Source organism: Acipenser ruthenus, chromosome 24, assembly GCF_902713425.1.
Source record: "Acipenser ruthenus chromosome 24, fAciRut3.2 maternal haplotype, whole genome shotgun sequence".
NCBI classification, from domain to species: domain Eukaryota; kingdom Metazoa; phylum Chordata; class Actinopteri; order Acipenseriformes; family Acipenseridae; genus Acipenser; species Acipenser ruthenus.
Genome location: NC_081212.1, coordinates 19,606,966 through 19,634,394, shown reverse-complemented (window position 1 = coordinate 19,634,394; position 27,429 = coordinate 19,606,966). Strand labels below are relative to the sequence as shown.

Genomic DNA, 27,429 nt, shown 5'->3' with positions numbered 1-27,429 from the left:
GATCGGTAACTTAGAGGAAACCGTAAGGCTACTGTTCCCCAATTTGTCATGCATGAAATATTGAAATATTGAAATAATATATCTAACGCATCATGTGATTAATAGGGAATAGGCGTGCACGACGGGTAAGATCAATTAAATTATTTTACTATGGATAAGCCACCGGTGGATTTCCCAGCATTTACAGCACTTGGGAATTGTGTTGTGAATGGACCTGAGTTAATACACAGCAAACTCGTATAACTAAAGTAATAAGTGCAGCTTGTATTGCAATTTGTAAACTGAAATATCAAACTATGTATGTTTAGGGTTAATGAACTACAACTCCAATGGTGCTTTGCGGCGCCACGAGTTATGAGCGGCCAGTCATGAGGCTGGAAGTGAGTATACATTTGTATCCGCTGAACCTGGGCAAGAAGAAGAAAGTTTTGAAGTAAAATGCATGGAGGTGATGGGAGTGAGGTCAGTTCTGCACGAAACTCCAGGGTTACGACTGTGAGGCCCCTGGAAGTGACAGAAAATGAAAGCACCAAGGACCAACCCCCGAAATTATGCGGGTTTCTGAACAAGCTAGCTGGGAAGGGGCCACTGAGGGGTTTCAAAAACCGTTGGTTTGTCTACGATCCCAGAAAATGCTATTTATATTACTTCAAGACTCCCCAAGACTCCCTACCTCTGGGACATATTGAAATAGCCGATGCCTGCTTTAGTTATGAAGTGGACGCTGGCGATGAAGGGCAGTTTGAGATCCATACATCTGGAAATGACTTTATCCTCAAGGTAAACCAGCTGTTACATTTTGGAATTTGTAACAAAACAGTGTTAATGTTACTAGGAACCAATATGTGGTTGTCCGAGCCATATTTGCATATATTATTATTATGATGATTATTATTAGTAATAGTAGTAGTCGTAGTAGTATTATTATACTATTAAATGCAGTGGAATTCATTTATTTGGGAGAGGCGTTCAATGCTGGCTTAATGTTATATTTATAGTGTAATGTAAATCAGTGGAGAGATTTGGGACTTGCTCGGAGTTGCGACTCATAAACGATCCACATATGGATATGGGTAGAAATGATGTGAAATGCAAATACCTTCACCTCCGCGCTGAGTTTTTATTGTTGGCTGAGACTCAAGTGACAGCAATGTTGAGGCATGTTTGCAAGCGAGATAATTCAAACGCCCACACAACACCCACACTGGAAGAAGTTCTTGTGAACGAGGTGCTATACAGCTCTGTACATTTAAAGAAAATAAAATAGGTCTAAGTAATAAAGTAGTGGTGAGAGTATACCGCTAGTGTATTTCAGAAGCTTCGGGGTTTATATTTAACCTGATCAATATCTACAGGTCATTTAATGTTGAAAGAAAGTGAAACTGTATATTTAGTTCCCCTTCCCATTTTGGTTAGAAATTGGTTATTGCTTTGTGCTGAAAACTGTACACAATCTATGTGATGTATTTGGTAGCTTACTGTAACATTGTCATCGTCCTTTCCCGTCCAGGAAATGTCTGAAGCTGTAATTGCGTTGTTATTATGGATTTCCGATATCTCAGTCAGTTAATGGGATTTTCACAAGTATGACGGTAACATAAATCCCTGCAACAGCTGCAAATTCAAAATCCGAACTATATGTACACATAGTATAGAATAAGAAACGCCAATGAATAATTTAATGAATATTGGATACGTGGTAAGACCTAGCAGCTATGGCATATTGGAATGTCGTTTTTATTTTAAACTAATAGAAACACAGTCTAACATTTTAGTTTTAAAATAGTATGTGTGACTGGGCATTTGAGTGGGGTACCTTTTCCAAACTTATGATAATGAGATAACTCCTTAAGTACTTTTAAAGTAGCATCTCTGTACTCATAGTAAAATCAGGAATGGATTCCACCTCTATGCAACGGGAGTCTTATTTCCATGCCTGAATTGTTTCTTTTAGTTTTTCTAGATGTATTGAGTGTACAGTATTCTAGTTCAGGTTAACATACCTCGGTTGCTGCATTGCTTGTGTCTATTTATTTATGTTTTTATTTTTCGTTGGAAAGCCCTTGAAATAAACTTTAAAAATGACACTGATATTTTTTTATCGGTCATCTCCCAGGTGGTAAAATATCTGGTCATGAAAAGTGGGCATTTTTACCACCTTCTGACAAGTGCTCACCAGGCAGGGCAGAACTAACACATGAAATTACAAATACTGATTAGTGACTCCTCCATCCTACATCTTACCAGAGGAACTGGAGACCAACAGTAAAATAATTAAACAACGTAAAACAAAATAGAATGCTGCCTGAAAGCAACTTCCAGCTGTATAAGGATAACCACTCTGGGTAAATAAAACATTCTGTACGAAAATGTTCATCTAATGAATCATATTTAAGTGACTACATGCGCAGTAGAACACTGCCTGTCTATGCATTATCTCAGCACAGTCATAAAGCAAATTACAGTTACATGGTTATCACTGCCAGAGTTCACAAAGTGCCCAGTCGACAGATAAATATTACAAAGAAAGAGTAAGACATTGCAAAGCAACAGAAAATTAAACCTGTATGTCTGTTCTGAATGGTTCTCTATTGGTGTTACTGCTTGGATCATTATCTCTAGGGGTGTAACCATTAATTGTTTATCAGTGAATCATGATGCTTTCTTTACATGATGTATCGTATCGGAATAGAGGTACTGTGTGTATCGCTTTCATTGTGATAACTCCTTGTAGCTCACCAAATTCGCCACCCACTCAATGTAGTGCAGCAGTGTGGAGTAGTGGTTAGGGCTCTGGACTCTTGACCAGAGGGTCGTGGGTTCAATCCCAGGTGGGGGACACTGCTGCTGTACCCTTGAGCAAGGTACTTTACCTAGATTGCTCCAGTAAAAAACCCAACTGTATAAATGGGTAATTGTATGTAAAAAATAATCTGTAAAAAAAAAAATAATAATAATGTAATTGTATGTAAAAAATAATGTGCTATCTTGTAATGAATTGTAAGTCGTCCTGGATAAGGACGTCTGCTTAGAAATAAATAATAATAATACCGCGGGTGTCGGGGTCCAATATAAATCCACTATATATCGAGGACCGCGATATAGCGAGAGACCCATAGAAAAACAAATGGGCTAACAAATACTGTACAACCACTCCATCGTTTTATCAGGGGCGTCAGGGTCCAATATAAATCCTCTACGCAACCCGCTTTCTCATTTTTCATATAAAAAGCAGCACACAGTTTAAATTTGTACTGCGGAGGGTAATTGCTTCTCATCAACTTCAGTCTCCAATTAATTTCATGAGTCTTCCTCTCCTTTCTCAAATGTACAAACCCGCTACATTGAAAGAATCCATTCCCAACATAGGAGTCTTGTTGCTAGGGAGCTGACATCATTGCCTTGTGGCTTTTGCTAGTGCATTGCTGCCACACGTGAACACCTCGCTGGCTAAAATAAAAACCGCTTCAGCAAGTAGATATTTAATTGCGTATCTGATAACAGTATGATATTAATGCTTTGTTTGTTTTTCTAAAATTTAGTAGTCAACAATTATTTATTATTTTCTCTCAATTTAGAATATCCAGTTATTATGTAGGCTCAGCTCACCGCTACCACCCCTGCGCTGACTCGGAAGCGGCGAAGACAAACGCACGCTGTCCTCCGAAGCATGTGCCGTCAGCCGACCGCTTCTTTTCACACTGCAGACTCGCCATGCAGCTACCTCAGAGCTACGGCGTCGGAGGACAATGCAGCTCTGGGCAGCTTACAGGCAAACCCACAGGCGTCCGGCCAGACTACAGAGGTTGCTGGTGCCGAGGACACCCTGGCCGAACTAAGCCCTCAATGATTACAACCGCTCAAGGAAATTACAATAAGTAATGAGGTTGTGATGTGATGATGTCAGCATCTTGAAGCATCAATGTATAGCTGAACTGACTTTGTTGATGCTCAAAGTCTGATTAGGCCATTTGTAATGTAAGTTCCCTTATTGCGTCAGCTTCTCCCTCGAATGAGTCTGCTTTGAGTGCAACTTCATTCTGAAACAGGTTACAGAGTGTAAGTCCCGCAGCAAGGGTCTTGAGACAAGTAAAACTAGTTTCTTTGGCAAACCATTAAATTCAAGTCCTACAGTGTTAATGATGGGAAAGACCAACAGAGAAAACCAAACTGACAAACAAATACTCCAGGTAAGGAAGGAAAATACTGCAACTGAGCCTCAAATGGTGTGCTCTATGAAGTGCAGGGTTTTTGACTGCTTTTAAGGCCTGTTTTTTTCCTCTTGAGCGAGGGCCTTGAGGTTTCAAAAGCCTGTTAATTCGAAGTAGGAAGTTAAGAAATACTGTCAAGCTTCTGCCTTTTACTGCTTCATCTATTTCATTTTAACAAACCTTTTAAATAAACTGTTACAGATTGTTTTTTTCGAATACAAAAATGTAGTTTGTGGCATTTCTTAATGCAGTACTGTGTATGGCACGAGTTCTCTTCTGCCGTGGTGACTGTTCCAAAAAGGAAATGGATAGTATTCCGTGTGCCACTGAATTTATGGGACCTCTTGATGCTTAAAATCTGTTATCTATTTTTTTTTGTTAAAATGGTAACAAAATTCTCATTCCCAGTAGTTTGTTATTCCTAGTGTAGCGTGTATAGCAACGTTGTTTTATTTAAATTGCATCCATCTTTTAATATGTCCCTTATAAAAGTTTACCTTCTGTATTTTTGGATTTTTACCACACTCTTCCCATGGTTATACTATGCATTTACCACAGTTTACCCTGGTATTACACTTTGCTGTGCTTTTATTATGGTAAACGTTTAAAAGAGGTTACACAGCTAGGTGTGAAGAACAGTTGAACTTCTTCAGTGTGGCCCCTGTTCCGAGCAAAAGCTTCTCAGCCGTGACAGCATGTGGGCATTTCCCACAATCTGTTTTCATTTTGGGAAGCATTGAGGAATGAGGCCTAACGTCCTTGTAGCTTGAGTTGGTTAAATGTAGGTGGTGCAGCGAAGAGTTTTTACATTTGGACTCGGTTTAATGTGAATATGTGACTGATTACAAACCAAGTCAGATGTTGCAGTTACTCAACCCAAAATCCAGCTGTGTAACCTGAGCTTTTACCATGTTTTAATTGTTTGTGAAAATCAATGACCAAATATTTAAACTACATGTTTAAATTGCCTTTATGGAACTGACAATAAAAAGGTAATTCATTTGGCAAAAAACACCAACAGACATCAAGGCCGTGTATAAACTTATAACTTTTTCACTCTTGCGGTTAAAGGTAATCTGAAATAACGTGACCCATATCTTGATGAATATCGGAGAAATTGAATAATGTGGTATTGATTTCCGCAGGCTCCCAACAGACAGGTGATGAGATACTGGTTACAGCAGCTGCAGCAGAAGAGATGGGAGTTCTGTAACACTCGAGGAGCGGCCAGGGATAGCTGGAACTCCCCCACACTGCCAGACCTTCCAACAGGACTGGTTGCCAAGGATACAGGTATGAAGAAAACAAGATGACATAACATTCTCACTGTTATGATGTTGGAGAAACACAGAACCATTACAAGCAAAGGGTGTGTCGTGCAGCACAGAGCAAGAAACCCTCATAGCAAAGCTTGAACTGTGATTCCTGTGAAGACCGTACGTTTCGACATGCCTTTCTGAGGCTGATTGATACAGATGGGTGCCTACAATATACTGAAGTGTAAGGAATCTGGAATATAAGGAGATGGCTGGCAGTCTGACTTCCACTAATAATGTTTTTACAAATATCTAGTTCCTCTTATCCAATTGGGATAGAACTTGCTACGGACCTCGTTTAAGCTATTGAATGAATTATAATATAGGGGTATGTAGAGGCTGTCTAACTTACATTTTTTCATATCTAGAGAACCACTTGTCCAATTGTAATGAAACTTGATGAGAACCTTCTTTATCTTAGGTTACTGAGCGTATCATACGCTGTCCTTATTCTGTCAGTCAGTCTACTTCACAAATTTGTCAATATATCTGTATAAGCCGTGTTAATGCTAATGGGACTTGCTGAGAAAGTTGTGTCGTTATTAAGAGTTTTTTAGAATCTGGGGGTTATATGGAAGCCCCCTGTTTCTGTCTGTGTCTTTTCGGTATGTCGCACTACGTTTTTAGATAGATCTAGAGAAGCTCTTATTCAAGTAAGATGACATTTTAAAGCACGCACTTTAGCACAAGCTGTGGAGTGTATCAGATTATATAAAGACCACTTCCACTCTGTCTGTATATCACAGTTGCATCGGGTGGCTGTAGCTTGTTGTGATCAGCCTTGGTTAGGTAGCTGCTGCTGAAACAAGGAACCGTGTAGGTGGATCGCAAGCAGTGTGTGACAATGCAGAGAAATGCACTCCTCTATCAAGTAATTTACATCTGTAACCTAAACCTTCAAGAATTTACCAGCACAAGCTCTAAGTGACCGCCAGCCTCGGTCTGGTCATGTGTGTGTGTATATATATATGTGTGTGTGTGTGTGTACACACACACACACACACACACACACACACACACAGTGCTCCCTTGCTATAAGGCTCTTGGTTATAACACGCCTCGGATAGAACGCTCCTACAGCATGCCCCCTAATTCCCTATACTAGTGATTCATGCAGTATTTCTACAGTAAATACAGTACCTGAACTGAAGAAAAGCTGCTCTGGCACTTTATAACACAGACATCTTATTCAGCATTCGTTTTATAACTAAATAAATATTAGGCCTATTACGTGTTTATCTTTCCTAATGTATTTACTTTTTTGCTGCAAGAGGAGCTGCAGCTTTCTCTGGGAGACGAGACGCTTCAGCTTCGCTTCAGCCCCGCTCCAGCAGCCAAACCTGGGGCAAGACCATTCCCTCTTCCCCTCGCCTGACCCGCTCTCCTTCTCGCACTTGGTTGGCCTGTCTGTCGCTTCGAACTGAACTCCCGACCGCCATTTAGACAGGATATATATAGTTTGAAAACTGCTAATTAAAATGATCCACAAGTGGGAATGTTACCTTTTTTTTTTTTTTTTTTTTTTTTAAATATAGCATTGATTACATGGTGCTTTATGCATGGTTAATTCACGGAAAGAAAAATGTTTGCTTCACTATATGTGCACTATAGAGGGGGGGTTATTTTATTTTGTATTTTAGTCAGATGTGTGTTATGTGTCCCGCGGTGCCCCCCACCCCCTCCCCTATTTATAACGCTCTTCGGTTATAATGCTTATATTGTGATAGTGTGTCCCCCGAGACCTGCGTTATAGCGAGAGAGCACTGTGTGTGTATATATATATATATATATATATATATATATATATATATATATATATATATATATATATAATTAGCGATTAAGTACAGCAACAATGTGGTTTGGTAACTCATTCAGTACACTTTTACACAATGTAAAGAAGCATCTCCTCCCCTCTGTCGCCTTTTCATTTCCAACGGTGTCCTCCACTCCTGGTTTCTGTGCTGAGTTTAAAGTGTTAGCTAGGGTTCACTGTGTGAACTCCTTTTAGGACACACTCCCTGAATGTGGTTCGACAACTTTTTACAAATTTTACTCCGAACACTATGTGTATTAAAATGTCCTATATGTACTGTATCTCTACAACGCATCTGTAAAACAAATTCAGTCTGTGACTGAGATTTTAATGAGAATGATGCAGCAAATTACCTTGAAAATGGCTGTGCCATGTCTGGTTTTTAATTAGGCATGTTGTTTTTCAGAAGGCCCAATGTAGTTTCCTGTAGCACCTAGGAGATTTAGTTGAGTTTTTTTTGTTTTCTCCCCCCCAGAGACTGATGAGGAAATACTCTAATGTAAATGCTGTAAGTAGGTCTGTTTGCAGTACTTGCTTTTTGCCTTGAAACTCTGGCTAGTCTCCAAGTCTGCTCAGCGCCGCTAATGGAGCCCAGCTTCTAAAGCAGAGAAAGAAAGAAGAGATTTTTAGGTCACATTTGCTTTCAATTTAGCAGACTGCCAGACTGTTTGGTAAGCAGCGCATTACACCAGCATCTTTAAAACAGCAAGAGGAGCAGCAGTTACAGTAACCCAAACACACAAGGCGAGGAAGCAGGATGGTTATTGTGTGACTATGGAATTGAGATGATTTTGTTCTTTTTATATATAAAGAGACAGGGGTTAAAGAGAATTGCAAATTACCATTTCTTGGTGAGGATAAATGAGCAATTTGTTTACCTCTTGCAAGTATAAACAACAGTAATAGGTTTTTTTAAATTATTTATTTATATATTTTGAATTGCACTTTTACTTCAGAAGTGAAGATCCGAGCATGAAAAGTGGGACGACATACTAAAAGAAACTGGATACATTTTTCATTTGGTTCTTATTGTCTTCAGTGACCAATGTTTCAACCAGTAGCCTTTCTCTGTGTCGAGGTCATGTTTGTGATTGAATTTGTAATATTTATTTTAGCATTATGGATTGTTTAATAGTTATGGTTGAGTCTACATTTACTTTTTCCTGGTACCACTTCCTGGGCTAAAGGTCAGTTGCCGTCCTGCCAAATAAAGCCTCACTTTTAGACCACACAAGTGAGTCTTACACAGGAAGCAAGCCAGGAAGAGCAGCCTCGCCTTAATATTTTCAAGAACAACTCTACGTCTTTGTAAAGTAAAACAATTAAATAAGCACAGAACAGAAGGAGATTATAGTGATAAAGTTAAGTTAAAGCCTTAGTTAGCACTCCTTTAAAAACTACGCAACAATTTATTGTAGCGCCAAATAGTTTGTGGGAAGAATTGTGTGTATTGTTATGGAGGTTCAATAGACTATGGAATGAGCAAAGCCTTAATACATCCCAGGGTAGGCTGCTCAGCTGTCCAGAGAGGGAATCAATTGTTCCTGGCCATTGTTCCTTGTTCTGCTCTCTGGAGAAGTTACATACCACCAGGTGCAAAGACTATTGATAACGTGATGCAGTTAATAGTGCTGGGCATGATGCTGAGCAGCAGAAGAGCTAAGTGCCTTGGCCCGTAGTTGGAGAAATATTTGTGGCCCGGGAGAATGAATGTGTTTTTTCCCACACTTTCGAATTGAATCATGTGTATTACATCATGCCTGTGATTAGTCCAGTCTGTTAAGAGCTGACCTCTTTATTGGAGCAATATTGTTGTTTCCTTAACCTTTTGACTGCCGCACAGATAGAACGACTATTTTAAGTTGTTTGATGTAAATCTTTATTTACACATTTTGCAAACACACAACATCAAATTTAAAATATAAGAGACAAACACTCCGGAGCTGTGATTAAACACAGATTCAGACAGGAAATCTGCAGCAACTGGTTTCAGACTGCCTGTGTTTTAAGCAGTTGTAGCAACACGTGGGGACGTGGAACGCTATATTTTTCGGAATTCTGCTTACTCTTTAAACAGATCACCGCCATTGCATTTGCATGTACATTTTTAACCCGTCTCCATTAAATCTGGTTGGCTACAAGACCTCGGATTTCAACTTCCCAACAAATTAAAAACTTGGCCAGGTACAATAGAGGTAGTGTATTTTTAAAAAGACAACCTGTATGTTTGGCCATATTGACAAGACCAGTTGTACTTGGCTCATTAGGAGAGACAATACAATGACTAGACCCAGAGGTCGCGCTAGCTTTTCTGTTCATGTGTTCCTGAAACGCACATGCCCAACATTTTGCGTCCCATCCATCAAAGAGACATTTTAACACAAAGGTTAAGAAACTCCAGGGATGTGCATTTTGGAACATTTTTATGAACATTTAAACTCTGGCATGTAGCAGCTTAAAAAATCTCTGTCTGTGTATAGATATACATATAAAAACAGACACACTTTTTTCTTTGTTATATATAATAACAGTAGACCGTTCACATGACAACGAGACGGGATTCTAAGCACTGTTTGTTGCCTTCATCTACGTGTGTTTTAATATTTTTCTGCATTCCAGTAACAGCAACAGCATCAAGAGCAGTGTGGAGTAGTGGTTAGGGCTCTGGACTCTTGACCGGAGGGTCGTGGGTTCAGTTCCAGGTAGGGGACACTGCTGTTGTACCCTTGAGCAAGGTACTTTTACCGAGATTGCTCCAGTGAAAACCCAACTGTATAAATGGGTAATTGTATGTAAAAAAAAAAAAATAATAATGTGATATCTGTATAATGTGAAATAATGTAATATATTGTAACAATTGTAAGGTATTGAGAATATGTGTCTGTGAATAAATACAGGATGATGATGCAGAGATCAAGAGTAACCTGCTTTGTTAATGTATTTTATACATATCATTTTGTTTTAAGTCAGTCCCAACTGTAGCCGTCTGTCTTGAGCGAAACTAATAATATTTAACATTACTACGTTGTCACGTGCCGCTGTTTTAGAAACTTTTTTTTTTTTTTACCTTTTCGTTTTGAGGCAATGCACTATTTGCAACCTTTTTAGTTTTTGATTGCTGTCTCAGTCTAAGTGCCGCCACCAGTAGAATGCAAAATAATTGAACACGATCCGCTGCAGTAATTATTGTAGATTTTATTTTATTCATTTTGGACACTCGCAAAATGTTCACTCGCTTAACAATATAAGTTGAGATCTCCTAGGATACTAAACCCGCCCCAGATGCCCATATCTACCAATCAGTGAGGAGAGCCCAGAGTGGTTATTGGCTGCTGTTAAGTGTCAATAAATAAATCCTGTCCAATTTTCGATTTGAAATTGAAACAAGCTTTTAATCACATCAGGAACCTGGAGCGATACACATAACTTAATTGGATTTAAGTGCAGGGTAAAAGTACACATATAAATTGTATCAAACATAAAACAATGACTAGAGTACTACATATTTCTGTGATGGTTACGTACAGCTGTGTCTTTTTGACTTGCATAAAAGTTTAAAAAACAGTAAACAAAGACTAGACAAGGATTTGTTTTTCTGTCTTACAGATCCCAGTCAGCTAACAGAACAGATCACTAAGCTGAACAGAACCAGTTCCAACTGGTTCAGATAGTCTACTATAATCGTACAGTTTCACATTAAACTCTTGGTGTCCTTTTTAAAACGGATTGCAAGCCTAAGGCGATTTTTGAAACGTTGCAGACTTTTAGGGATCTGAAAACAATAGACATTTGCTTTTTGTTTCCTGAGACCTTCTGGAAGGTTAACATTCAAGGGATGAAAAAGAAACTGTACTTTATTAATCCACAGTACTGTGGCACCCTGGGGGGATTCCAGAGAAATGTACCCAGTAAGCCAACTTACTTAACACAATAAGAATGTCTGCTATTTCCCATTCATCATCATTGTGTCAAAACTTAGTGATTCCGTAGCAGGCTAAGGTTATGGGAAGCAGCAAAACCACATAAAGGAAAAATAACCATGTATTTTACATTTTTGGATAATTTACTTGACAAATAAGAAACCAGGCTCTTGCCTAAGTAGGAGTTTTAGTGGGTAGTTTAATCAAACTAATAGACACTTGCTTTAGTCAAGTTAGAAATGCCAAACTTTTTTTCTTCTATGGCTGTTGTGTTTTGGAGTTGTGCTAACTTATGTATGCCAACTGACTTGTAAATATAACATATGATCAGTAACCATAAACAAAGTGTATTGTAATGAGAGCCTGTTTGTTTTTTTAGATGCCTTCTCATATGAAAAGCCTAGTGACTCCACGGAGAGTGTCCGCAATGACTTTGCTATGGAAATTGCCCCAGAAGGGCTTGTGGGAGTCAGAGCAGCCAGAAACCCTGCTGCCCAGCCCTCCACCATCAACTTCTCCTTGAAGCAGTGGGGCACAGAGTTAAGGTGAGATACCTGACCATCCACTACACCCACTTACCTGTCAGTTACCTGTACAGCAGGGGACACAAATATGACATCGTATTTCAAGTGTTTCTTCGAGATTGCAGCTAATGAAGCCATTCCATATATCTTACTTGTAGTTCACGTCTATTGGTGAGGGGACTGTATGACTCAGATGTGCTGTTTTTTAAATAGTTTATAAATAGTTATATCAACCATGTATTTCAGTTACAAGTCATAGCTGGTACCGTAGACATGGCTATTTGTTAATATGGGGTAATGTATGTCCCTCTGTAATGTAGTCTTACTTGGTCATTTCACTTCAGTAAACCCTCTCTTAACCCCCACAGCACTTTTTTTCCTGGATAATGACTAATATGTTTTGCAGCTAGTGACATGCATTGACTCTGAAGACATTGCTGAGGTGAAATCAGTAATGGAAAATGATACACACTTTTATCTTGCATGAAACTATAAGGTACTTTTTGTTTTGTAGTGGTCTGGGGAAAATGTTGTACTTTTTAATGTTTGTAGTTCTTTTTCTTTTCCCTTTGAAGGAATTCAATGTCCCATCTGAGAGCAGGCAGGGGGAGCAGTGAGAACAGGAGGAGTGTTTTTTACACAAGCAGTGAGGAGTGGGAGATGATTGACCCCACCTTGAAAGACTTTCAGGATCTGGCGACACAGGAATACACAAGGAAATCCCAACTGGAGGCAAACAGAGGTGCTTCCTTAGTAAAAGCTGTATCAAATCAACAAGAATAGAGTCATTGTTAGAACAACTTAATACATTCAAACAAAATAGACGTATACAGTAGAGCCTGTCATAGCCGATTGAATTGGTTCCAGGAGTCCATCCAAAATATGTAAAAATATCCCATCTCAGATGGAGTTGTTATACTAGGTTGCAGTTGCTTGATTAACGTCTGTTGCTTTATTAATGACAGGTTCTACTGTATATATTTTTAACTGACATGTGATCGCATGGTTTTCATATTAAAAACGTACGCCTAACTTTTATTCTGTAGTTTCCCTAGGCTCTGCCTTCGCGTTTGATTTTAGCCGCAATTCTTCGAGACCGAAGCGGCCGTTTCTAAGAGACATGATTGGACCGAGCAAAAACCGGAGCAGCAACGAGGCCTCCCCGGTGGAGTGGAGTGTGAGCAACGGCAACAAACCCTCCGAGAGCCAGCTGAAAATCCAGAGCCTGCAAGAGGAGCTCGCCAGACTGAAGGAAGAGCACACTAGCCAAAAGGTAAGATGGGGATAGGAGGAGTTGAAAACCCAGAGGGTAAGAAGCAAGTGGGATCCATTACTCGAGTGTAGAAATGTTCAGAGAAAGAGAAGCCAGAGCACAGCGGGCTGATTCCAGAGGTACTGTTAGTTCTACTGGAAATCATTACCAATTTCTTTTTGGAAAGATATACCCAATAAATGTCAACATCGAAATAAAAACGACTTGGGGCTTTTAGTTGTTCATTATTCGCTTTACAACTGTAACTGCAGTGTTTGTGCTAAAGACAGTTTTGAGCAAATAGCATTGAGTTCAGAAAGCAAAAACAGATGTTTTAAATCCAACAGCAACAACAGGTCCTCGTCAATTTTGAAACATCAGTACATACTGTATAGTCTGGGTTACAGAATCACCTGCCAATTGAGTACTTACCATTAGTCCTCTATCAAAGTCTATTTGAATATGACTTGCAACAGGGAGTGTGTGCTACATAAAGCAGGTTTTTCCAGTTTTCTAACATGTCTGTTCTCAGTTCGGAAGTTGTTAGACATGTCAACATGATCCAGCAGTCAGGCTGGTCATATGAGCAGGTTATTTTAAAGTTACAGGAAATCAACTCAAATTCCTGATAGCTTTTGCTAAGCTGTCTTGTGACTCTGTGGTATACTAAAATGTTCCACGTTACCGTGCCCAGTCGTCATGGTTTCGGTATCTTCCAAAAACAACAAAACTGAGTTCTAAGAAGAAAGCCTTTTTCTTACATCTGATTTCAAATAACGTAATTTCCCTCATTTTATTTTATTATAGTCAGTTGAAAAAACAGTAACTAGATCAGCAGCGATAGGCCAGTGCCAGCATCAGCTTTTCACAATGCCAGGTTATTTGTTTTACCAGAACCTAAAGCACCTAAGACACTGGTACAATTATAGTTGACAATAATACTGTATATTTAATCCTGTAACTTTACTTTACCAACCCCTCTGATACATTTATTGTATCAATATTGCAAGGATAGGTGTAACCAAATTCAGAAATCTCAAATGCTGGGCAAGAAAGCGACTATCAATTACAACATGAGCAATGGCAATGGCAGTTATGTTGTATGTGGTGTTTTTGTATCAGTGGCAGCGGTGGGTTGGGTGTTCGAGAGTGGAGAACGGGTGTGGAGCGGAGGTAAATGTTAACAAAAAGAATAAGAAGTAGTTGTTTTGTACTCACCGTGTTTGTTTGTCTCCGTGCACCGTTTGTGTGTTAGTACGTTTTGTTTGTCTTTTTATTTTGGCGTATAGTGCAGTGTCCTGTTTTTGTGTTTAAAACCTTTTATTTTCTGTTCTGTTTATTTATTAAATGCTGAGCGAAAGCATTCGCTCAGCTCCACCAAACCACACCTCTCGTTTTGTTTATTTATTTCCTGCATCTGGTCTGACGCCACCCACTCCGGCCGTCTTTGTGACAGGGGCTCACTTTGCTTTGAACTGAAGCTGAGTTTTCATTTCTCTGTATGCACACCCTCAACTGAGCTTTCATTCAGACAGACGCACTTCCTAGTTGCTAACCAGCACGCTTCATACCTCATTGCACAGGCCAAAACAACTCTGGAAACCACTTGTTCACAACCAGCAACTCTTTTTGCAACTCGGCTGAGAAAAGAGACTGAACTATGTAAAAAAGAATGTGTGTGGGTGTACAGTGTGAATACATATAGACCTGCCATTCGTTTCACTAACGGAAACAAAACACCGCCTTCAGCAAAATTAGGGTTTTAACTGGCCCCCTTTTTTATGAGGGTTTTTTTTTCCCCCCTAGAGTGAACCAGTGAACCCGTACAAAGTATCTAGTTTCTTTTTGTATTACTGGTAATTAACACGTGTGTACTAGATGGTGCTGCTTCTTGCTTCTATAAGTACATGGATTGGCCTTTCTTGTCAAATATTAATGTTCTGTTACCAGATACATCAGCTGAGCTGAACATGAACTAACTTGTCTTGTCCGAGCAAACAGGTCCACACACAGATAATTAATGCACAGTAGTTGTGTCCTTCATTTGAAAGTTGAAATGGCTCTGGTGTAAGTTAACAATGGCCTTTTATGGGAAAAGACAAAATGATATACAGAGGGTTTTCTGTCTGTATTTGGATAGTGTCGTCTTGTGCAGTCTGGGCTGCTCAAACTGTGCTCAAAATGACCATGAAGAGAGACCTTACTCACACTCTATTAACTTATTGTAAATCATTTATTTCTGATACAGGATTAGACGTACAGAAATGTTGACAAAACCTTGCATGTCCTTTGTATTCGTTTTTGTAGAGTAAATTGTTTCATTTTCTGTTTATAAAATACCATATTACACTTCAGCATAAAGTCCTTGATAACTATTGCCCTATATGTATTTTCCTTAGTCCAATTGGGATATCCATTGCATATACATTCCTGTATCTCTTTTACATTGAACACAAATTGGGAGTACTTTGGGGTGCTTTAGGATGAATATCTATTCGGGCATATCAAGATATTTCATAAAAAAGCAGGCAATATGTGGGCTCCATATTGAAAGGTGCATGAAACTACAAAAAAAATGAGGGTCAATGAAACTCAATGCTCTCCCTTTCTCTGTGTTTCTGTTTCGGGGTACAGGAACTCGTCCGGCTGCTTCAGCAGACCTTGAGGGGTTCCCAGTATGACAAGCGGTCCAGCAGCATTCAGCCGGGCGGTGCCCCGGACGGTTTGGAGCTGGTGAGGGAGAAGGACCAGCAGATCCAGGCTCTGAGTGCACACATCGAGAAGCTGGGGCTGGAGAAGGAGAGCCTGCACCAGGAGGTGAAGTCTCTGAAGAACAAGGTGGGGGAGCTCAACGAGCAGCTGGGCATGCTGATGGAGACCATCCAGGCCAAAGACGAGGTGATCATCAAGAACAGCTCCTCGCACACAGAGGAGGCTTCCATACCCAGCAAGGACCTGCAGGAGCTAGACAGACTCAAGGTAGGAGGGAACACCGTGAGCTTGCTATGATGGTGCCATAAGCTTTGATTTAATTCAGGTGCCAGCCTCTTATGGTAAGCGCTTCCTGTGAGTGTCTGTACCAGGGGTGCCCATTTCCGGTCCTGGAGGGCCATTCGGGTTTAGTTTAAAATATATATTTATTATTATTATTATTATTATTATTATTATTATTATTATTATTATTATTATTATTATTATTAATAATAACAGTAAGTGCTTTAGGGCTTAAGTGTAATTGGTTCAGTTTAAAGCAAGTAGCTTCAAATGTCATTTGAATGTTTTTTTTTACATTTTATGGTGTTAGCAGTCATTCTGGTTCTGAGTTATGTTGTTCCAAAATGAGGTTCCTGCTGCTTTGATCTTGTGTGAAGAAAGATTTGGTACTGAACAGTTATGCTTATTCAATCCCAGTCATGTGACAGTGACCTACTTTATATGTATATACAGAGAAAGTATGTGGAGCAGCCAGGACAGCACTAACTTCAGCATCATTACCATCTCTAATTCATTTGAGGAAACTGGGGGTTTGAGAATGCAGCAAAATCTGCTCTCCAGAGTAGCCCTTTAGCGATAGATCCTCATAGAAACAAAAGTGTTTTGTGCCATCTTGGATACGGAAGCACCTGCCAACCAATCATCTATTATAATCTCTCTATCGAAGTCTGTCAGGTCTGCTGTCTTGCAGTACAAAGATACAGCTTTTATATACAAGAAATTCATGTGTCACGTGAAATATCCCATTTACACAAGTGTGTGCTGCATATGGCGGGTTTCTATTTTTTGTTCTTTTCCTGCAGGTTTCAATTTAATTGCATATATGGGCTATAAGTAAATATAGGTTAACTTTAGATGTGTTTGTTCATGAAATGTTTATGGATACAAATGTATAGGTAATCAAAATGAAACCGAATGTCTACCATGTGAAAGCTGTTTATTGTTGCACTGTGACGGCTGTTTTAAAATGATGCTATTTTAGGGAAGTAACATGTACTCGAGTTCTTTGGAAAGCTAAGTTCTTGGCAGCCACCTAGACCACTGTCTTAAGTACCTGCAGTAAACATCATGTGACAAACGGGAAGTACTCCATGGTATTGAATGAGTAGCATTGTGTTCTGAACAGCCAGATCATTTCAAACAATGAATCTGGCTTGTTTCCTTCCCATACTTTAAAGTTACAACAAACAGTTGTAGAATAGTATTTAAATAGTTAAGAAGGATGTTGCCTTGTAAGTTCATATCATTGACAGCTGTTTCTTTAATCTGTGTTGCAAAAACATCATTTGGAAAATAGCTTTTGTTTCCTGACAGTGCGTAACTTTGGTTATAATGATTATAATTGCAGGACAGTCTTCAGGGCTACACAACACAGAACAAGTTTCTGAACAAAGAGATTTTGGAGCTAACTGTCCTGAGGAGGAATGCTGTTGCAAGAGAAAAAGCCCTGGAGGCGAAGGTAACACTGTGGTGAAATAATTCACAAACCTTTCACTCATACTGTACGTTATTGCAAGGATAGTTTAGTAAATGTATGTACAGTGTTAAGCGTTACTAAAATGACATATCACTGCAGCAGAGTACAGTAGTGACACTGGCATCACATTTTAGAGTTTTCTAGATATTAAGAGAAGTGCTTGTCCACTAAGTCACAAAACTTGTAAGAACCGTCTTGAGTACAAGTCAGGGGTATATGGAGGCAGCTTTTCTTTCAGTATGTGATTTTATTGTAAAAAATGCGAAAACAAAACTACTTGCCTACATGTTTTAACACACTGGTTTTCTAAATGTATTAATTTATTTAGTTGTAAAAGTGTACTGTACTTTTAAGCTGGTCTCTCCACTCATTCCAAAAGACGCTCAATGCTTGCTGGCACGGTGCAGCTGTTGTATGAAAAAACAACAACAAAAAAACAGGGCTTAAAGTATTGAATAGAGGAAATGTGTCACATGACGCAAACGAGGACAGCCTCCCACAGAATTAAACTGAACTCAGAAAGGGAGGAAAGTGGTGAAGGTATGAAGCAGATATAAAAGATTAAAAAGCTATAACAGATTTGCACTGGGATACTTCAGGGCCTTCTCTGAACTCGATTATGTTCTAATGTTTTTGCTCGTCTCTCGCAGTGCACGGGCCTGGAAGCTAAGCTCTGCCAGATCGAGAGCAAGTACCTGGTCCTGCTTCAGGAAGTGAAGAACCCGGTGTGCTCCGGGGAGCAGGGCCCGGCCCGCGAGGTCATCTCCAGGTTACTGGAGGACGCGCTGGAGGTGGAAACTCCTGAGCACCCAGAACACACTGTACTCAAACCACACGCTGTCAGGTACAGTCTGCTTGATGGAATCCAGCACTGCAGGGCTACACATAAAGATAGGGGTTGAAAAGAGCCGGCTTGGGCTTCACCTCCCTTCCTGTGACACAGAAACCAGGATGTGCTTGCATTAAAAATGAACTGGTTTCAAATAAAGCAAATTGGTAGAAATCTAAATACATATACTTAATAAAACTCCCAATTTTCCTCGGTTCCAAAATTCACCCTGGGAATAGTGACTGTAAACAGTCTCTCTTTGTTCGCTTCCCACAGTGAGTTTGACGTCTTTGGTTTTAAGACTGTGCCGGAGGACGACGAGGAGGAGCAGCTGGTAGCCAAGGTGAGAGCCCTGGACCTCAAGTCTCTCTCCTTCACTGACCAGGAGGTCTCTGTGGTGGTCAAGTGGGAGAACTACTTAGCCAGCACCATGAACAGGGAGATGGTGCGCACCCCCGAGCTCAAGGGCCTGATTCGCAGCGGCATTCCTCACGAACACCGCTCCAAAGTGTGGAAGTGGTGCGTCTGCTTCCACGTCAAGAAGTTTCGGGACACCGTCCCCCCAGACTATTTTAACCAGCTGCTGCAGGAAGCCCTTGAAAAACAGAACCCGGCCTCCAAGCAGATCGAGCTGGACCTCCTACGGACATTACCCAACAATAAGCACTATGCTTCACCCACCTCGGAGGGCATCCAGAAACTCCGCAATATCCTTCTGGCGTTTTCCTGGAGAAACCCCGATATTGGATATTGCCAAGGTCTTAATCGGTATGTGCCCGCTACATTGAACCTGCCTTATTCGGGCTAATACAGAGGTGTGTAACAATACACTAATGCCACAATATGCAGGTCATGATACAAAATATGTGATGATCCTGATGGGCTGCTTGTACTTGGGAAATGTGTTTAATATTAGAGTAGCGTAAAGTAACATTTCAATTGTAAAATAGATAACTAGTAACATGGAACCAGTTGTTTCTTTGCGTTTTGTGTTTTTTCAGGTTGGCAGCTGTAGCGCTTCTCTATTTAGATCAGGAGGATGCGTTCTGGTGCCTGGTTGCCATTGTGGAGGTTTTTATGCCACGAGACTATTACACCAAGACACTGCTAGGATCGCAGGTAAATGCCATTGGCTTTCGCTTTGGCCTTCGGCTCTCCAAGTTTGCCTGTTTTAAAAGAACAATGTGGGATTTTGATGGACACTTGTTAACTTGTGGAGAATGGCTATGGTTTTGTTTTCCCTATTTATTTATTTTTTTACTGCAAGAAGAGTAACAGCGTTCATGTATTAAAACTAGCAAGAAGTCAGTCAGGAATGGTTATATGAAATTCTAGGTGAAGATTCACTCACTTTTATATCCTTCTGCTTCCTGTGTGCTGTCGGCGCAGTATTCTATTTTAAACATCAATGCGATTTGTTTAGATGTATCATTTCTGTGTCAAAGCCGGAGAATGCTACTGAAGTAATTTCACTCCCCATTGTTGGTACGTTTGCATTGAATGACTCTTCGTTTATTTTAAAATGTGTTCATACTAACTTAATATTCTGTTGTAATAATGTGCTACTTTTAAAAAGTGCCAAGTAACAAAACAAACAAAATGAAAAAAAAAATGCCATTTTATGCAGTCTTGGCATTAAATGTTTTTTTTTATTTTTTTTATTCAGTACTCTATAAAAGCTGCCATGTCTGGCACATAGTGTAGATTGCATACTGTACTGCTCACATGTTGAATGCATGCATCAAACGCTAGCGCTGCAGTTAACTGGTTGAACACTGTTGCAGGTGAGCTGAGCAAAATGAACATTCAGGATAAGAAAGGATTGGCTGTAAGACAGGAACAGCACAATTCCCAAGCACTGGCCTTTGTCCCAAATACAGACCTGCAGATGTTTTTAAACTGAAACAAACAAGAAATTATCTGTGCCAGTGTTTTTCTTTCTTTCCTATGTGACATTTTTATTGTAGCAGGTTCTTCCAAATTATCATTAATAATATTATTAAATAAATACTAAAACTACTTTTACAGAACACAAGCCTAAACCGTTGCAAAGACAAACATATAGACAACTCAAGAGTCTACAATAAAATAAAAGCCAACTTACACTAATGGACAGGCTTCATTTTTGGACACCAGTAAAATGCCAGAGAGGAATACAATTATTTTCATAAAACTAGCACTCAGAACCACAATATAACTGCTCTTTCCTACAATCAAGCTCTTTCTGGTTTTGTATGGTTACATTTATCTTGAAATTTGACTGCTTCTCAGTGGGCCCTAACTCTTTCCTGCCATTCCGTTTACTTTAGGTTGACCAGCGAGTATTTAAGGATCTGATGAGTGAGAAGCTCCCCCGTCTGCATGTCCACTTTGAGCAGTACAAGGTGGATTTCTCTCTCATCACTTTTAACTGGTTCCTGGTGGTGTTTGTGGACAGTGTGGTCAGTGACATCCTCTTTAAGATATGGGACTCCTTTCTATACGAGGGACCAAAGGTAAGACATGCAGTAAAACTGGAAAACACCTGAAAATTACCCATTCATGCCTTCTTGTGCACAAAAAAAAAGATTTTTCAAACTCAAATAACAATTTTTATTTTACAATAAATATAAGTAAAATGTGTACTGTGTGCCTGGTTCTTTTAAAGTAATGTGATTTATTTGTATTGTGTATTCTCTCCTCTGTATGGTATAAATAGAGGATACACTGTAAAAATGTATGGAGTACTGTTGTTATTCCACAAATGAGAATGGTCAGAAAACCCACAAGTCGCCAATGTGTGTGTTAACCACAGCACTCTATGAACGTTCATGGAGTATTCTGCTTAGATAACAAATACAATGTATGGAGAAAAACGTTTCAAACTAAATTAAACAGCTGAATTCGGAGAATTACTTTCCTTCGATCAAGCTCTGCATCTGCTTAGCAACGTGCTTTAAGCTAGTTATTCTTGTTTGTCTAAAATGCACTAAATACCCTGTGGTGTGTTTTTGTGGTTCTGCACACAGATCATATTTCGTTTTGCATTGGCGCTGTTCAAGTACAAAGAGGAGGAGATGTTAAAGCTGCAAGACTCCATGGCTATCTTCAAGTACCTGAGGTACTTCACACACACTATCCTGGACGCAAGGTACGCCGACATGCTGCTGCAACGTAGCGTGGCTTTGAAAAGTTCCTATTTAGTATCGAAAGGTTGTTACCTGCCTACACTAATATCGAAATGTTGGCATTGTACTATTAGTGTTCATGCCTCAATTATAATGCTTTGGGGTGGCAGTCACATTTAAATGCATTTGCTTCTTTCTAAACAATAGCTGGTAGACTTTATAAGTGTTGCAGAACACCCGGCAGTGATTACAAGAAACACATTACTTTACCTTTGCTATATCCTTTGTCGTGATTATATATATTATTTTTTTTACCAAAATCCTTGTTTTTTTTATGTGTGATATCTCAGCGTTTTCTCAGGAGCGTTCGGGAGGAGAGAATGAGCACTGTAGTGTATGCAGACCTTGTTCCCTCTTATAACAGTGCTGGTGCTCTGATTGAAATGAGTATAGGCTAAATGAGCTAATCTGTCTTTTATATTAATATGTGCCAGAACCATGGCGTGTATTGCCAGCAAAGCTATAGGAAACTTGTTTCCAAAGTGAAAGATCACTAGATGGCTTTGACTTACGTCACAACACTTGATCTAGCCTAGGTTATATCTATCCTTGGCTTAACTAAGAAAATGAAATTTGAAGTTGCAGGTTCTTTAACCAAAACCTTTTCCTTCACCAGAAAGCTGATGTCCATTGCGTTTGGGGGCATGAATCCATTCCCTCTGCGGCAGATTCAGAACCGCAGGACCTTCCATCTGGAGAAGGTGCGCCTGGAGCTAACGGAGCTGGAAGCAATCCGGCAGAACTTCCTGCGGCAGCGCGACACCAGCCTGGAGGGGAGGGGGCTTATCAGCGACGACGAAGAGGACAATGACTAGACCCTGCCACAAATCAGAAAGAAAACAAAAAAACAAGAATTCAACATTCCTGTGTCTGGTATTGTTTAAAAAAATACGCTGGCCGTATTTCATTTTTATTACTCGTTACTCTGTGCTGGAAAGATCTCCCTTCTGTTTTATGAATTCTACTTCTGTGAAATTCCATGACCAAACTGCGCTCTCTCTACCAGTATTTGTATCAATAAGTAATTGTTGAACGATAGCACTTTGCAGTCCTCCAGCTATCTGCTGTCGGTTATTGAAAGTGTTAAGGCAAACTGTTAGTTTTAAGGTGTTAAGGTGCAATAATTAATACACAAGCCTCCTATGTATACAGAGTTTCGTTTAGAACAGACCTTGATGCTAACTTTTTTAATTTTTTTTTATTTTAATCTTTTAAAAAATGTAGTAGTCACCAATTAATTTTTACCCTGTCGGCACGGTCGGCAGTGGAATAACCTGGACTCAAACCGGCGATGTCCAGACTATAGGGCACATCCTGCACTCCACGCGGAGCACCTTTACCAGATGCACCACTCGGGAGCCCCGACCTTGATGCAAACTTTTGTGTTTTGCAATAGTTGCATAGAAAGTCCCTGTGTGTAGATTTATTTTCATGAAGGTTAGCTGCTCTTAATTTTGAGACAATTCTGATATGAAGATAAGAGTTTACTTGTAAGCATTACAAATACTGTAGGTTTCAGTCTGTGAGACCAGCCAATTTTAAATGTATTTCACTGATATTTTCTTCCCTTACTTTCATAATTTTATATATATATATTTTTTTAGCTTGCATTAACTATAATGTGTAGATTATATGGGGCTGGACTGTGCTAAATGGCTTGTGAAATGTTAGTCAGCCATATTTATCCCATGTCTGTGTTTGTCTGAGTAGCTTTGAAAGTTCAGTATACACTTGCATACTGATTCAGGTTACAAAATGCTTGTTTATAGAAAAGGGACACATTTGCTCATGCATTTAAAAAAAGACACTGATTCATTCCAATATTTTCTTGCGCTTGGATCACTTAATCTCCAAGGTGAGTCTCATGCGCTTGGACTGCAGTATTCCTAGAATCAGATGAAAATGTACAGTATTCCTGCTCTCCGGTCCCTAGTAAAAGCTCTCCTGGGTGAGTCGTGCAAGCGTGGCTCAAATCCTGTTTGTGCTGAATTGACAATCCTTGATGGGGGCACACAGTGTGTCCCGCAGGGAAACTCTCTGGTGTTAGTTCACATTATCACATTTTAGCGACCCCTACTGGGCAGACAGATACTTTTTTGCTGGGCCTCGTCTCCAAGGTTTATTAGCTTGGCAACATTTGTTGCTTTGGTTTGGCTTGTTAGTGGGAACAGGCCTTTCAAATTAGGTGGAAAAACAGGGGTACAACTAAATATATAATAGTAATAACATATAAAAATGTACAGTACTTGGACAACTGTGGTTCTTAGTTATCCAATTTCAGTATCTACGTATTATTTGCTGTCAAACATTACTCAAGCACAATAAAAGTGAAGCTGTTTTCATAGCATGTGGTGGCTTGCGTGCCAGTTTTGCATGTCCTGGTTCTACTCTTCAATCCTGGTGCTCACTGCAGTGTCCAGTTGAGATGATCAAACAGTATAAACTCAAATTGTGTCCCCAATCAAAATCTTTTATATACAGACGTGCTCAAATTTGTTGGTACCCTTACAGCTCATTGAAATAATGCTTCATTCCTCCTGAAAAGTGATGAAATCAAAAGCTGTTTTATCATGTATACTTGCATGCCTTTCGTATGTCATAGAATAAAGCAAAGAAGCTGTGAAAAGAGATGAATTATTGCTTATTCTACAAAGATATTCTAAAATGGCCTGGACACATTTGTTGGTACCCCTTAGAAAAGATAATAAATAATTGGATTATAGTGATATTTCAAACTAATTAGTTTATTTAATTAGTATCACACATGTCTCCAATCTTGTAATCAGTCATTCAGCCTATTTAAATGGAGAAAAGTAGTCACTGTGCTGTTTGGTATCATTGTGTGCACCACACTGAACATGGACCAGAGAAAGCAAAGGAAAGAGTTGTCTGAGGAGATCAGAAAGAAAATAATAGACAAGCATGGTAAAGGTAAAGGCTACAAGACCATCTCCAAGCAGCTTGATGTTCCTGTAACAATAGTTGCAAATATTATTAAGAAGTTTAAGGTCCATGGAACTGTAGCCAACCTCCCTGGGCGCTGCCGCAAGAGGAAAATCGACCCCAGATTGAACAGAAGGATAGTGCGAATGGTAGAAAAAGAACCAAGGATAACTGCCAAAGAGATATAAGCTGAACTCCAAGGTGAAGGTACGTCAGTTTGTGATCGCACCATCTGTCGCTTTTTGAGCGAAAGTGGGCTCCATGGAAGAAGACCCAGGAGGACTCCACTTTTGAAAGAAAAACATAAAAAAGCCAGACTGGAATTTGCTAAAATGCATATTGACAAGCCACAATCCTTCTGGGAGAATGTCCTTTGGACAGATGAGTCAAAACTGGAACTTTTTGGCAAGTCACATCAGCTCTATGTTCACAGACGAAAAAATGAAGCTTTCAAAGAAAACAACACCATACCTACACTGAAACATGGAGGAGGCTCGGTTATGTTTTGGGGCTGCTTTGCTGCGCCTGGCACAGGGTGCCTTGAATCTGTGCAGGGCACAATGAAATCTCAAGACTATCAAGGCATTCTGGTGCGAAACGTACTGCCCAGTGTCAGAAAGCTCTGTCTCAGTCGCAGGTCATGGGTCCTCCAACAGGATAATGACCCAAAACACACAGCTAAAAGCACCCAAGAATGGATAAGAACAAAACATTGGACTATTCTGAAGTGGCCTCCTATGAGTCCTGATCTGAATCCTATCGAACATCTATGGAAAGAGCTGAAACTTGCAGTCTGGAGAAGGCACCCATCAAACCTGAGACAGCTGGAGCAGTTTGCTCAGGAAGAGTGGGCCAAACTACCTGTTAACAGGTGCAGAAGTCTCATTGAGAGCTACAGAAAACGTTTGATTGCAGTGATTGCCTCTAAAGGTTGTGCAACAAAATATTAGGTTAGCGGTCCCATCATTTTTGTCCATGCCATTTTCATTTGTTTTCTTATTTACAATATTATGTTGAATAAAAAATCAAAAGCAAAGTCTGATTTCTATTAAATATGGAATAAACAATGGTGGATGCCAATTACTTTTGTCAGTTTCAAGTTATTTCAGAGAAAATTGTGCATTCTTTGTTTTCTGTGGAGGGAAATTTGAGCACGTCTGTACATTCCTGTTCCATTTGCGTCACGTCTTGTTTGTGTATCGCTTGTAATTACATGGGGGAGGATCTGTCAGATTAATGTAAAGTTCAAAGGCACATTCAAATGTAAAACCAGAAGGTTACTTAAGGACACAAGTGTATTTCAGGTTTGTAACATTGACAAGTTTGATTTCAAATGTAAACGTTTTAAGGAGACTTTTTTTTTTTTGCCAAATTCCACTTTTGTATAAAGACATTCCCAAAGGCCAATAGTCTTAACCTTTACGTTTGCCATTGCTTAGTATATACGAGTGGTTAAGATTGCTCCACTCCATCTGAGAATGGGGCTGTTTAATGTTGCTTCATTGAGAGCTGGCCTCTCCAGTGATCATACTTTTGCAATATCAGTGCTTCAATCCTTTTTTTCAAGGCTCACGTTTTGCACAATCATTACTTTTATGGTTGGGTCTAGCAGCTATATAAAACCTGAACAAATGTTTCAGCAGGACCTAATTTTGCTTCATGTATAAGGTTATGGAAAGTGATAGTTGCAAAAAAATATATATACATTTTGGCTATTCAAATATGTGCCATACAAAAAGAATATTCAAGTTGTATTTTGAAATAGTTGAATAAGCTAGCTGACATGCCCAGAAGCCTTGTACTATATTATAATACAATACAATGCTGTATCTGTTCAGTGTTACTGGCAGGCATCTTTCCTTGCTTTTCTGAATCTGTATAATATCTGCAGTAGAATTTTGTGTTTTTCATTGCACAAGAACCCTGTTCAATGATCAAATTGTAATTGTTACAGTATCAAAACATCCACGATTTTATGTTTTTGTATCAGCAGCAAGATTGTAAATAAACACACTGTTCTTTGTATGTGTGTGTTGCCCAATTCGTTATTTACACTTGTGTCTCTCCAATTTGAATGTCACCTCACGCATGCACTGGCCCAAGAGGATTGAAGATCAATGGGTGTCCTCCATTCCGGATGTTCCAAGCTCCTGAATCCTGGAGGACTGGATTCAGCTTGGCTAGTCTCTGCCTGACCTTGCCCAGCCTGACCAGTAGGGGTCACTGTGGCAAAAGATGGCAATCGTTACATTTCTTTTTCTCATTGAAGATGACATATAAAGGGCTTCTGTTTTTCAGTTTTTATTAATTTCATTTTTCAGTTCTTCTTAATTTTTTTTCCGGGGCTTTCACTTTTATGTACTGCATGAAATTATTCGACAGTACTTGCATACTTAACTTGTACCTTCTTTCCTTTGCTGTCTTCCAAGGCTTTATCAGGAGCATGTTTCTATGGCTACTACAGTAAACATGTGATGCTAAGCCCATCAAAGTCAGCACAGACAGGGCAGTAAAGAAGTGTTCTTTTTTTTTTTCGCTCCAGATGTCACAAACAAGCATTTAAATACTTGTCCACTTCACACTTTATTCAGACTAACTTCAGGATTAGAAAATCCCAAAGAATCATAAAAAAGGGTTATGTTTGTTTGAAAATAAGTGATTTTATAAGATAGATTATCTTTAAACATAAAAATTAGCACTATAAGGCAAATAATGTAACAAAGATATACAATAAGCATATGAATTTGACCCCTTTTGTTGGATCACTGTGCTCTGCTTAATATGGAGAAATTCTAAAGGTTAGATTCCCATGAAGTAACAGAGACGACTTCTCAAAAGAATACAAATAAATAATCCTGTTTATTTTTGTTTTGTTCCTATTGTTTAACCTAATCTCATATCCTAGGAAGAACCAGTGCGCCCGCAAGTGAGGATACAGACCACTATAGTGGCCACAGCAAGGGGTTTTCCTCACAATCGG

General features: G+C 39.5%; 1 protein-coding gene across 1 annotated transcript; it reads left to right on the top strand.

The window, feature by feature from the left end:
• The first annotated feature begins 316 nt into the window (after window positions 1-316).
• LOC117429151 (TBC1 domain family member 2B-like) lies at window positions 317-26,474 on the top strand. Its single transcript, XM_034048375.3, has 13 exons — window positions 317-780; window positions 5,357-5,504; window positions 11,643-11,808; window positions 12,363-12,529; window positions 12,834-13,060; window positions 15,674-16,018; window positions 17,382-17,492; window positions 18,161-18,354; window positions 18,616-19,107; window positions 19,341-19,458; window positions 20,649-20,834; window positions 21,348-21,469; window positions 22,123-26,474. The coding sequence occupies exons 1-13, from the start codon at window positions 439-441 to the stop codon at window positions 22,319-22,321; spliced, it is 2,817 nt and encodes a 938-aa protein (XP_033904266.3). The 5' UTR covers window positions 317-438; the 3' UTR covers window positions 22,322-26,474.
• Window positions 26,475-27,429: the final 955 nt, after the last annotated feature.

What these genes read in the sequence shown, in the direction of transcription:
- LOC117429151 (XM_034048375.3), top strand. Translation starts at nt 439, where the DNA reads ATGCATGGAGGTGATGGGAGTGAGGTCAGTTCTGCACGAAACTCCAGG. An exon ending in ACTGGTTGCCAAGGATACAG is followed by an intron (nt 5,505 to 11,642) that starts GTATGAAGAAAA and finishes TTGTTTTTTTAG; the next exon opens with ATGCCTTCTCATATGAAAAG. An exon ending in CACACTATCCTGGACGCAAG is followed by an intron (nt 21,470 to 22,122) that starts GTACGCCGACAT and finishes TTCCTTCACCAG; the next exon opens with AAAGCTGATGTCCATTGCGT.